At 38.3% G+C, this 13,367-nt stretch overlaps 1 protein-coding gene across 2 annotated transcripts in view; it reads right to left on the minus strand.

Annotated features, from left to right (window-relative positions):
- The window catches only part of Metap2 (methionyl aminopeptidase 2), a 45,332-nt gene extending 38,553 nt beyond the window's left edge, over positions 1-6,779 (minus strand). Inside the window, exons 1-2 of one of the 2 annotated variants that reach the window (XM_026397383.2) lie at positions 6,539-6,779; positions 4,664-4,768 (exon numbers count right to left, since the gene is read on the minus strand). In XM_026397383.2, coding sequence (XP_026253168.1) covers positions 4,664-4,768; positions 6,539-6,689 — 256 coding nt within the window. In that variant the 5' untranslated portion in view covers positions 6,690-6,779. Of the gene's footprint in view, positions 1-4,663; positions 4,772-6,538 lie in introns of both variants that reach the window. The other variant, XM_026397374.2, reaches the window with a different exon arrangement.
- Positions 6,780-13,367: the final 6,588 nt, after the last annotated feature.

The raw sequence follows: 13,367 nt of genomic DNA on the forward strand, positions 1-13,367 counted from the left end.
TTCTTCATCTTAAAAATGGGATAAATAAAATATCCTTATTTGATACTTTATCATCCTTCTGAAACTAACAGCCTTATTCAATGTCCAATGTCTGATTCAGTATAGAGTAACAGCCACCGCTTATGGAACTCTTTGTGCCAGAATGGCAGCAGAGTCAAGATCTGAATAGAAAGCTATATGTAGTTATAGTTCCAACCATTATACCATATTGAAATTTATGTTTTTATATGTCTGTCTTTCATAGCATCCCAAAATATTTCTATTAGGTAAAGATAGTTCATATTTATTTCTTTATTAAAACTATGCCCAAATCAACTGATACCCGGCGAACTGACAATTAGACATTCACACAGGAAAGGAAAAAAAACCTTCCATTTTTACCTTGCTCAATAGAAAAATTCTGAAAGGCCAGATGTGGTGGCACACACCTATAATTCCAGTGACTCAGGAGGCTGAGGCAGGAGAATTGCCATTTCAAATCCAGCCTCAGAAACTTAGAAAGGTCCTAAGCACCTAGTGAGACCCTGTCTTAAAAATAAAAAATTTAAAGGGATGGGGATGTGACTCAGTGATAGAACACTTCTGGGGGTTCAATCCCCAGCACACATGCACATGCACACACATGCATACACATGCATGCATACACACACACACACACACACACAATCAAAAAGGACAACAGACCTAAATGTAGCAGGTAAAAATATATAACATTCTTGAAAAGAAAATCTTCATGACCTTAGAAAATGACCATGCATAAATTAAAAGTGGATAAACTGGAATTCATCAAAATTAAAATTGTGTTACGAACAATACCATCAATAAAATGAAAAGACATTCCACAGCATGGGAGAAAATATTTGTAAAACATGAATCCAGTAACGTGCCTCTAGAATACACAAAGAACTATTATTACAACTCAATAAGATGACAAATAACCCAATAAAACATACACAAAAGATCTGAACACTTATAAAAAAAGATATATGAAGCCCAGTATGGTGGCACACACCTGTAATCCCAGTGACACAGAAGGCTGAGACAGGAGGATCGCAAATTCAAAGCCAGCCTCAGCCTCGGTAAGGCACTAAGGAACTCAGTGAGACCCTATCTCTAAATAAAATACAAAATAGGGCTGGGGATATGGATCAGTGGTTGAGAGCCCCTGAGTTCAATCCCCAGTAGCCCTCCACACCAAAAAAAAGAAAAAGATATATGAAGCCTGGATTACAGACTAGTTGACACCTGTACTCCAGTGACTAGGGAATCTGAGACAGGAGGATCACCAAGTTCAAGGCCAGACTCAGCAATTTAGTGTGGCCTTAAGCAACTTAGTGAGACCCCATCTCAAAACAAACAATTAAAAGGGCTGAGGATGTAGCTTAGTGGTAAAGTGTCCCTGGGTTCAATTCCCAGTATCACAAAATAAATAAATAAACAAACAAATAAATAAAAAGATATTAATATGAAAGACAAATAAAAACATGAAACCATAATGACGTACTACCAATCACACCTATCAGAAAGGCTGTAATTTAAAAACTGACAATAGTTAAGTGCTTATGAGAATACGAACCTGGAACTCTCAATCATTGCTGAGAGGAATGCAAAATGGTACAGCCACTTTGGTAAAGTTTGACAGTTTCAGAAACCTCATTTGTAGGTATTTACCGGAGAAATGAAAACATGTTTACACAAGGGCCTTTTTGCAACTGTTCATAACCTTATTCATAACAGATAAAAGCTGGAAACCCAAATATCCTATAAATGATAAATGGATAAATGAATATGGAATACTATTCAGCAATAAAAAACAATGTACTAATTCCTAAAAATGAGTGCAACATCTAAATAACTGTCAAAACTATTATTAAGTGAAACAATCCAACAAGCTGCATACTGAATAATTACATTTATATGATAATCTAGGAAAGGCAAAAACTACAAGGACAGAAAAACATTAGAGGTGGCCAAGGAGCAACAGAACTTGATACAAAGGGACAAAGGAAATTTTTTGGTGGAGATATTTTTGTGGAAATGGTCTGTACCTTTGTTTTTGGCAATGGTACACAATTCAATATCAAAACTCCCCAAAGTGTACACTTACAAGGGGAAAACACTATTTTAGGCAAATTAATTAGCCTGACTTAAATTTACTGAATGATTTACCTCTGGCATGTTGCCAGATGCCTATAGGATCAACTATTACATTGATACCAACAATCTCATGTTCAACATACCTAAAATTAAATTCAATATCTTCTTCTTTGCCTACAAAGTCCCTCCCTTAAATCTAACCAGCTCTCTGCTGACTTCATATTACAGGCAAGAGCATTAATGTTCTGTCACATCAACAGTCTCCATTACTGTTATTGGATACTTCCTCTCCATTTCTATTTGACTATTTGTTTAAATCTTCCATCACCACATGCCTGGCCTTCTGCTAAGTGGCCTTAAAAATGATCTACTTGCTTTTAACATATACGTACTCTCCTGTAAATAATCATGCACAAATATAAAGTCTAATTATTTTGTCATAACATGCTTAAAAATGCTCAAAGGCTCCCTCATTGAATCCTCTTTTATAGCCAGTTTTCGCTGTTTATTATACTCTGAAAACTTTCTCAGCATTATCCCTTCTCAAATGATCTCTTCTACTTGGTTTTAATCAAGTCTTAGTCCCTCCAATGAGTATTCTTTTAGCATTCAGCTTACAATTCCAGCTCCAAATTTCATTGAATTGTAGTGTATATACCAGAATATCTTTTCACTTTGTATATCTTTTCACTTGGTATTTCCAATACACTAACAGTTTTCTTCTAGGAGAAAAATTCTAAAATATAGCTTTCCGTCACTCAAAGAGCACTCATAACAGATGAGTAGTACTTAATTGATCCTTATTATCAAAACAAATTAGGAAAATAATCAGCTCAAATTGGTGAAAACTGTCAATATTTCTAAAATTGTCTGTAACACACTGAAAGTTTCTAATTTATCACATAAAACATTTTCCATGTCAAGAAATTCAGTAAACTTTGTAAAAGTAAAAATGGAACAAAGCAAACATCAAAATTAGCACTATGATATTCTTTACATAGTGGATCTATAACAACCTATTATATTACCTCGAATTTACAAACTCCTTTCTGGTTCAAAGTTCAAAATATGTTCATAATCTGAAGCATAAGCCAAAGTAGAATGGAGAAGATGTTTGCTTAAGGAAAAGGAAAAGCTAATGATTTCTTTCAATCTAGGCACCTTTTTTCCACTTATGTTTACTATAGCTTTTTTAAAAAAATGCTGCTGTGACTTGAACCCAAGCCCTGGGGCACACTAAACAAACATTGTACCACAAAGCTACACCCACAGACCTTTGTTAATTTTTCTCTTTTTTTCTTTTAATTTTGAGACAACATTGCTAAATTGCCTAGGCTGGCCTCAAACTTGCAATTCTCTTGCCTGAGGTTCCTGAGTAACTGGCATTACAGGTGTGCACCACCACACTACACCTGGTGTGACTTAAGCTTCCTGAAGGCAAAGAACATATCTTTCTAAAAAAAAAAAAAAAAAAAAAAAAACTACTCTAGATTACCCAAACAAAATAATTTGGTACAGCCTCCACTGGCTAAAAGGTATTAGCCCCAGGCTGACAGTGCTGATAGTAAATAAATAAAAATTCAAAAAATAGGAAATCCCTATTTCCTCCTGTACCAAAACAGGCTATAGAATAATAATAGACTTCTGACTTAATCTTCTCTCCCTCCTGTCTTACAGTTACATCAAATACTAGCATTCTAGTAGCTGTCTTAAAAGAAATTTTATTTTTTTTAAATATTTATTTTTTAGTTTTAGGTGTACACAATATCTTTATTTTACATTTATGTGGTGCTGAGGATTGAACCTAGTGCCTCATGCATGCTAGGCAAGCACTCTACCACTAAGCCACAACCCCAGCCCCAAAAGAAATTTTATAACATTCAAATACCCATAAAGAACTAGGATCCGGGAATTCAAAAGAGTTTAGAAGCACTCCAATATGCTCCTTTAAGAATGAAGAGAGGCAGCACTGGTATATAGAATAAAAGGCATGAAGATAAGGTGCTAAGTTTCAAATTCTGGCTCTGTTATATATACTAGCTGTGTCATGAGGCAAATCATATAACTACCACTTCTCTGTAAAATGGTAGCACCTACTTTGCTCGATTTGTGAGGTTAAAGTAAGTGAAAGTATTCCAGCATAATGTCTAGAATATAGTAGTTGTTAAATAAATATCAAATAAACAGCCTCTCAATTTTATCGTATTAATACCCTCTACCTGGCCTTCTGCCAAGTACATTTTTTAAAAAAGCTTTTTTTATTGTAAATGGACACAATGCCTTTATTTTTTTTTATTTTTATGTGATGTTGAGAATCGAAACCAGTGACTCACATGTGCAAGGCGAGTGATCCACCAATGAGCTGAAACCCAGCCCCTCAAGTATATTTTTGAAAACTAAGATCTGTGCTACCTGAGCAGCTAGTCAACATACACAACTTTTTAAGGAGTTACCAATAAATGCCTCTTCCTTTATCTGCAACATTAACTGAAGCTTTGGCAAGTGAAATGTCAGATAACTTCACATTTTCTATCTTATAATCACAAAGATCAAATTAACCATTTACCTTCATCATCATCATCTCTTTCTTTCTCTTCCAATGCTTGTTTTTCCAACTGTCTTGCTACCTCATCCACTGAGGTTCCTGATTCTTTATCAGGTTCCTGTTGCCCTGCTGATCAAATAAAATAGCATGAACCAAATGTAATAAGGATACTTTCCCACTAGAATATGTTCTAATGATCCTGGACAGCTTGCAAGTGCTTTTTGATAAGTGCTCAGAAACAAAAACCAGAAACATTATTTTGAATATAATTTGTTAAATGGCAGGAAAAAAAAATCTTCCATACCTAAGTAGTACCATCCATTCATTAATTCATTCAACAAAATATCCACTACACATACTAGCAGTAAAGATAAATAAGAATACCTTCAAGGTCCCTATCCTTATTGTACTTTAACTTTTAAAAGTATTCAACACACTCATCAAATTCTTTAATTACTAGCAAGTACCTATCTAGTAATTAAGTATCTATTACAGGCAACAGTGCTGAAGGCCTTAAGAAGAATTCAGACAGAACACCCCTAACTCTGAAGAAAGCAGCTGTCATAATGAAACTGGGTTTGAAAATCAATCAATCAAAATAAACAAAAAAGGATAGTCCATTGCGAAAATACAAATTTTTGAACATCTAAGCCCAAGATGAAGCCCATGCTCTGCAAGTAATTACAATCTAGCTGTATAAGTAATACATTGAGAAAGAGTAAAACCAGGTAGCACTTAATAAAGTGACATTCTGATTACTGAAAAGGATTTATATTAAGAGATACAACTGTTAAAAATATATTAGGATTATTCTGCTGAATACCTTCAAGGACAAACTGAGGAGTTTGGATTTCATCTGAAAGCCAAAACAGCCACCAGAGTATGTCCTAGGATTAAATTTTGCTCTGGAAGAGACCCAGCAAATCTACAACTCTCCCTCTTCCCATATAATCAAAATTTCAGAAAGACGTCGATTCATCCTGTGCACCCTTGTTTTCACTCTGACCTCTCCGTTTCTGTTTCGTTGTATCTCTGATTTTCATTAAAAACAGCTAAAAACAGTTTTTTTGCTAAAATGAAGTTGGTGAACAAAAATGGTGACTTCTCAAAACACTTGAGTTCCTAGCTAATAAAACGATCCAACTGTGTACTTTCAGTTGTTTTCCTTGCTTCACCAGTAGATTTGGAGGTTACAGCTTGAGACGTTCCATTCAGAGCCAATGAAGATCCCTTCTGCATTTGCCTGAAAGTGGCATCATAATTCGGGCCTAAAGGCCCTAATGCTGGACGATGCTGTGGAATAAGGCAGGTGAAAATTCGCACCACCACAACCAGAAATTCTCGCTGACACGAGTGTGTGGGCATACAGACATATATACACAACCCAAATGCGCAACCTGCAACAACAACCCCGATGTAAACCCGGATGGTGGGGGGCCATCAGGTCGGGCAATACTCTTGCCCACTGACATCCATACGTCTCCGGTAGTTCCAGCAAAGAGGCAGCATGGAGATTTTTGAGGAGGGCCCCAAACCACGCGGAATTTGGTAAAGCCGTGTTGTGTGGCTGGTTTCATGTCCGCGCCATGGTCTGCGTGGGAGCTGAGCCCCGGTTAAAAAAAAAAAAAAAAATGGGGGTGGGGGGGCCGGCCCCGCGATCCCAGGGCTACCGCATGAGAAGCTGAGGCATTCTTCTACCTCATCTCTGCCCCACAAAGCGGGAGAAGCCGCCTCTCCCCAGCCTGGGAATCTGGAGCCCGGCCTTGCCCCTCTCTCAGGCCTGGGAATCAATCCAGTCCAGGGCTCCGGGTCCCCGGTCCCTGCCACCCCCGCCGAGCCTAAGTCAAGTCGTTCGGCCATTCCTGGCAGGGACTGGGAAAACAAGACTCCCCTTACCTGCGGTAGCCCCTTTACTCTTCTTCTTCTTTCGTCTTTTTTTCTTGGCTGCTTCTTCCGCCGTAGAGGCAGCTCCCTCCTCCCTGTCGTCTGGATCCAAGTCGCCATTCAGGTGGCTCCCGGAGGCCGCTGCCTCCTCCACGCCCGCCATGTTGCTCGAGAGAGCGCGAGGGAGCGAGACAGAGCGGCGAGGGCCCGCTCCTTCTTCACCCACCTACACCAGCGACGCCGGAAGCTGCTCTCGTTGGTAGGGCCGCGGGGAATGCTGGGACGGCGGAGGACTGGACTGCGGCGTCGGGCTCCCTGCGGCCCGCGTGCGGTCTTCTGTGCCTATCTGGTGTCGGCTAGGGGCTGACTGACACCTGACTGGTCCGAAGCCTCGGGCATTCCCGGTACAAATCTGCCCGCGTACCGTCAGCTTGAAGGGGGACCAGTGTGAGCTGGAGAAGTCCGTGCCTGCTGTGTAGAGAGGGCGACCTGCAGGAGGAGGGGCGTGTTGGCTGGAACCGAAAATTTTAATAGTCTTGATTTATAAATCTTAAGGGAAGCAGCGAGCATGGCTTAAAAAAAAAATGCGTTTGATTGAACACATCCCTTTTTGTGTGTGTGACTCAAGGACTGCGTCGTTAGTCACAGCTCTCTAGGCACGTCATGTTGGAATCTGGAATTCCGTGTTTCGTGTACTGTAAACCTTGGATGATTCAAGATGGGAGCCCCTCACGCTTTTCTTATTTTCCAGTCCATGACAAGAATTGCAGGTTCTGACAGACGAGGATACACAGCCCTTCCCATTGATGCATACGCCGCTGTCTTTATTTCTAGTCCCCCTTCTTTTTGGTCTTAAGACTATTAGCCAGAATGCAATTGAATTTTGCCTATTCTTTCTCTAATCTTATTATGAGAGCCTTGCAGTTTGAGATTTAGTATGTGGCCTTAGTAGATTGTGATTGGCTGCCTGAGCCAATTCCTCAATTTCTACCAAATATGGGTCTTTGTTCACCGACAGAATTTAGGGGTTTTAATCAGTTTTAACCGATTATGTTTCCATGTTCCATACATATATAGGACACACATAGAAGTTTACAAAAACTTAAATTGAGCAACAAAGTTAAAGGTATGGGGGATGTGTGTGTATGTGTGTGTATACATATGTGTGCATATGTATACTTATCCTATATGGGTGTGTCATGGAAAATGATATAAAGGTATATATGTCATATGTGTTTGAGTATCTCCATATATATAGGACCCAAGAACATATAGGGACCAAGCTTCGTTGGCATCAAAATGTCTGTAAGGGCCTTCTTGCTAGTAGTTTTATATTAAACCTTACACAGGCTCTGATCATAGCCCCTGAAGTGCAATATCAGATGGGTAGGGTGTAGCTCAGTGGTAGAGTGCATGCTTAGAATGCTGTAGGCTCTGGGTTCAATCCCCAGCACCAAAAATAAAAAATAAAAATAAAGCATTATCATGTCTTAAAAGTTCAACACCTAGCCAATTCTACTAAAAACTATTATACCTTTACAAATATTTATTTTTCAACTGAAATATATCCCTACTTACATTTTAAATTCCTTCCTATGGTTGATATATATAAAAGTGACAATAGAAAACTATGAACCAAACACAGTATCAAAAAAGTAGACTTATCAACCAGTTACGAGGAAACTGGTTTGTAATAATATTGCAAGTCCCACAGAACATCTTAGTATTAAAAAAAAAAAACAAAAAAAACCTGTAATCCTGGTATTGGTGTGGAGGATTATCCTGCAGAATGAATCTAATGTGTCAGTATATGATTTCATAGCTTAAATATTTATTTATGCTTTTGAACAGATGAAAATTAGTTTGTAGTGTAACCATAAGAAAATAGACACACAGCATATTGTTCATTGGTACTTTAAGTTACTTGGTTTTGTAATATCACCAATAAAAGGTTTTGGCAATGTTGTTTAAAAAAAAGTAGATGTAACCTCCATTTACCCACAATCCTTTAAAATGCCTAGTATGATCTGACCCTTACCTATATCTCTAGACTCTCCATTCCCTTTCTTAGCTACAGTTCACAAAGTTCTGTCTGACCTTGGAGCATTTCACACATGCTGTTTCTTCCAGCTGGGCTGTTCTTTGCCTGGCTGATACCTTCACTCATTCAATCTGGGCATGGTGACACAGGCCCACCATAATCCCACCAGCTCGAGAGGCTGAGGCAGAAGGATCACTATTCAAACCAAGCCTCAACAATTTAGCGAGGCCCTAAGCAATTCAGTGAGACCCTGTCTCTAAATAAAATATTTAAAAGGACTGGGAATGTGGCTCAGTGTTAAAGCACCCCTGGGTTCAATCTCTGATACCAATAACAGCAAACTCGTACATGTATGAAAATCAATTTCAGTTCATGATTATCCCGTTTTCCCTTCCCCTTTTTCCTTTAGTCTTCCCCTTCCCTTCTCCTTCTGTACTCTACTAGAATTCCGTTCTCTCGTCTATTAATTTGTATTTAATTGATTCTTTATGTAATCTTATCCATCCCTCCCCCTTTTCTCATTGTACTCTAGCTTCTGCATATGAGAGAGAACATTCGACCTTTGAGTTTCTGAGTTTCGCAAATTTCACATAGCAAGATTTTCTCCATTTCCATCTATTTACCAGAAAATGCCATAGTTTCATTCTCTTTAATGGATATCACTCATTCTTTAATCCATCCATTTAATGTCTAATATGTGCCTGGATCTGAAAATACAGAGAGACAAAAACAGAATTCTTGTCATCAGGAAGCCAACTAAGAAAAATAGATATTAACCAACTGATTATGCTAATAATGAGATATTTGCAACTAGTGATATTACAGCACATTAATAAGGGGATTTGCCTAGATAGAATTGTCCAGTAAAGCTTCCCTACGTAGCAATTAGGCTGAGATCTGAAGGATAAGTAGACAAGGAAGAGAAAGGCTTAAAGAAGACATTCCTGGGAAAGGGAAAGGGAGGAGAGCTTCATTGCATTTTTAAAAGAACACATGGATTCTAATATTAGAGTGTCATTTAACTATTACTTTGTGTCTCTGCATGGTTCACATCAACTTTTTTGAACTTGAGACTGGAAAGGTAAGTACAGGCTTTGGAGGAAAGAAAATGGTAAGAGGAGTGCTTACATGTCCTTTCAAATGATACTTAGGGCTTTGACCTATGCCTAAGAGCAAAGGAAATCCCTTAAATAATTTTAATGGATGAGGTGGCTGTTAACCTGCTAATATTTGCAGTAAGCATAATCAGATATGGAAAAGATCATCAAGGCTGCAGTGAGATTTGAGTGTAGTCAGGCAAGAGATGATAGAGGCTAGGGCCAGAGTGATGGTGGATATGATGAGAAATGAATATATTTAATAACACTTGGGAGATTAAAAGGGGCAGAACTTGGTGAATAATTGTATAAGGGGGTTGAAGAACAGGGAAATATCTTGGAGGCCACTTAGGTTTGTGAAGGTAAAACTGAATGAATGGTAATATCAATCATAAAGACTTCAATCTTAAGACTTCATTTAATCTCAATTACCTTTCCTGTCTTTAAATATAGCTACATTGGAGGTTAGGGATGGAATAGAAGAATTTGGGGAGGGAGACACAATTCAGTCTAGAACATGAACATTGTCAAATGTCTTTTGGGAGGGAGGGAATTGACCCCAGTTGAGAACTACTGGCATAAAGAATGTGATATATTTAGGACTAAGTACTCGCTGAGGAATAAACCAAGTTTCCAGATTGTAAAGGGTCCTAAATAATATGACTTTTATTATAAGGCTTATAGGTGATACATAGCAAAGAGCACTTAAATTTTGATATTGGAAAAAAATCTCAAATTCCTAATAAAAGATCACAAGAAGACATCTATAGCATTTCAACATGATGAATACTATATAGCCATTAAAAACCAGTAAAATGAGATGCCTGTAAAGTATGTGGATAAATTAACATATTTACATAATACAATTGTCAAGATGGACAGCAATATAGTCATTTTGCTCTATAAACGATTGCTCTGCTAGCATTCTAGATTCTAGACCTATGGTTCCCATCCTATTGGATCCTGTATTCTACTCTGAGAGTATGGTACTTTCTACCTTTTAAGTAAACAGTCTTTTTATATTATCATTATGAAATGACAATGAGAGTAGATAACATTAGTTTCTGTGCCCTGGCAAAAAAAAAAAAAAATTACGTCAGTTCTGAAACCATTTTCAAACTTTTCTCAACAGTGACATCCCAAAGGCTAATAATGTTCTCTATTCTGAAGAAAAAATTGAAAATGGGAGAGCTTGGTGTGTGGGAAAACTGCCAAGTTATGCTGATAACAATATTGATGAGACTTTCCCAAAACTGTGATTGGGAGCTTAGAGAGAAGAGTTTGCACGGCAGAATTAAGAGAACTTTATGGTCCACTGAACTTGGAGGGGGAGAGGTTGAAGATGACACCCAGGTTTTTGGCTCTGGTTCCTGGGTGGAGAGTGGTACCACTCCCTGAGATAGAGAATGAAGGAGGAGAAGGACTTTAGGAGGAGGTGGAATGAAAGATAAGTTTTGATCATTCTAGGTTTGAGATGCCTGCAGGGCATCCAGGCAAAGATAGGAGCCGTCAGTTAGAAATATGGATCTAGAGATACAGATGTTGAGGTCACTGGGGCCTAGGTGTGGCAGAAGACTATGAAGGAGGTAATTCAGGGAGAAGAAAAAAGGACCAAAAAACAAAACACAACTCAGAAGAGGGTTTTGTTTGTGGGGAGGGTGGGAACTTCTGTTAAGAAGACTGTAGAGGAATGGAAAGACAAGAAGAAGAAATGTTTTCATAGTCAGGTGCAGTAGCACATGCTTGTAATCCCGGTGACTCAGGAGGCTGAGAGGAGGATCACAAGTTCAAGGCTGGTCTCAGCAACTTAGCAAGGTCCTAAGCAATTTGGTGTAAACCCTGTCTCAAAACGAAAAAATAAAAAGAGCTGAGGATTTAACTCAGTGGTAGAGTGCCCCTATATCCTGTCCCTAGAACCAAAAGAAAAGGAAGGAAGGAAGGAAGGGAGGGAGGAAGGGAGGGAGGGAGGGAGGGAGGGAGGGAGGGAGGAAGGAAGGGAGGGAGAAAGAAAGAAAATGTTTAATTGCTATAGAAAAAAAGAAAATGTTTAACTGCTATAGAAAAATTAAATAGTACAAACTCTCAAAAGATACTATTGACTTTGGTCATTAGGAAGCCACACTGGTGACTTTGCAAGAGCAATTTTGTCAGGAGATAACCCAAAAAAGATACTCGAAAGAGATTGGTATGCTTGGAGGATCAAAAGATCCTTTGTCTCCAACTTGTTTCATCAGTGACTTGTAATAATCCTCTGTATTGTTCCGCAGAGGACACTTCTTAAAACTAAATGTAGCTCCCTCATGCTTTGTAATTTCCCCCATCTTAATCGTGTCCATTGATATCTCAAACTACCTTTTATCTTACAATATGTCATTATCTCCCTCTTGCAACTGGAGTATAATTCATTGCTAACTAGTAGAACATCTTTCCTTTTCCCCATACTCTCTGGGTATTGATAATTTCCATGGATTGAGGCTGAACTTTAGGAAAAATATATATGATTTGAAGCAATGCTCCTGGGACCAAGATATCAGGAGACTCATTACTTACATAGAATTTGTAAGTACTTATTGGATAGAGCTTTGTAGGTTTCAATGTTAAAAGCTCACTAAAGACAGATCAGAACTATGTGAAATCCTATTCACTAATGTCTACAAACAGTTCCTTCTTTTATTTTGCCAGTTTGATATTGTACATGGTTGAACATGGAAATCCTCCTGCAGATCTTTCATGTCCATGTTTTTTGGCTTTCCTTCCAGATCTGGAGATCTTTGCTTGCTAGTGCATATTTTAAGATGATGTGGTAGAGAAACTGACTGAACTCCATGTTTGTGGACAGGACTTTGTCATAAATAGGCCTCATACAGAATTCACTTTTAGTTTTTTTCACTTTTAGTTTTTCTTTTGTTAATATAACCCTCCTTTGGTTCAGGTGTCTAGCCTTCTTTATTTAGCCCAGTGAATTTATCCTTGATGCAAGGGTAAATCCTGAAAAGAACCCCCATCTCCCTAGGGGTGGTTTGTTTTGACACTGGCATGTGTTACAATTTTGGTCAATGAAGAATGAATGAGAACTTCTGGAAAAGGTTTCCTAACCCTTAAAAAAAGAAAAGACAAAACAAAGTGTAGCTCTGTCGGATGTGGTGATGCATCCCTGTAATCCCAGAGACACTGGAAGCTAAGGCAAGAAGACTGCAAATTCAAGACCAGCTGGGCAACTTAACAAGACCCTGTCTCAAAATAAAAAAGGGCTTCAGACATAGTTCAGTGACAAAGCACTCCTGGGTTGAATCCCTAGTACAACCACATACCAAAATAAAATAAAAAAAAGAACGAAAGGAAGAAAGAAAGAAAAGGAAGGAAAGAAGGAAGGAAGGAATAAAAAGAAAATATAGTCCCTTTACTTTATTTTCTTGATATTTTCAAGTGTGAAAATGATCCCTATAAAATAAGAACAGAGAACAGCGAGATGGAGTGATATTGGGCCCTTGATGATGTTATTCAACCACTGAATTGGACAATCCTAGAGTCACTCTACCTCCAAACATGTATGATATCACTTCTCTGTATTGTTAGAAATGGAGATTTCTGATATCTGAAATCTGACAATTACAAACTCTAGAATATAGAAGAGTTGGTGCTCAGATGTCAGTTTCCTTTCTGGCTTTGATAGTGCTTCCAGATCATTTGTTCTGCTTCTTTA

Source organism: Urocitellus parryii, chromosome 5 (genome assembly GCF_045843805.1).
Source record: "Urocitellus parryii isolate mUroPar1 chromosome 5, mUroPar1.hap1, whole genome shotgun sequence".
NCBI lineage: Eukaryota > Metazoa > Chordata > Mammalia > Rodentia > Sciuridae > Urocitellus > Urocitellus parryii.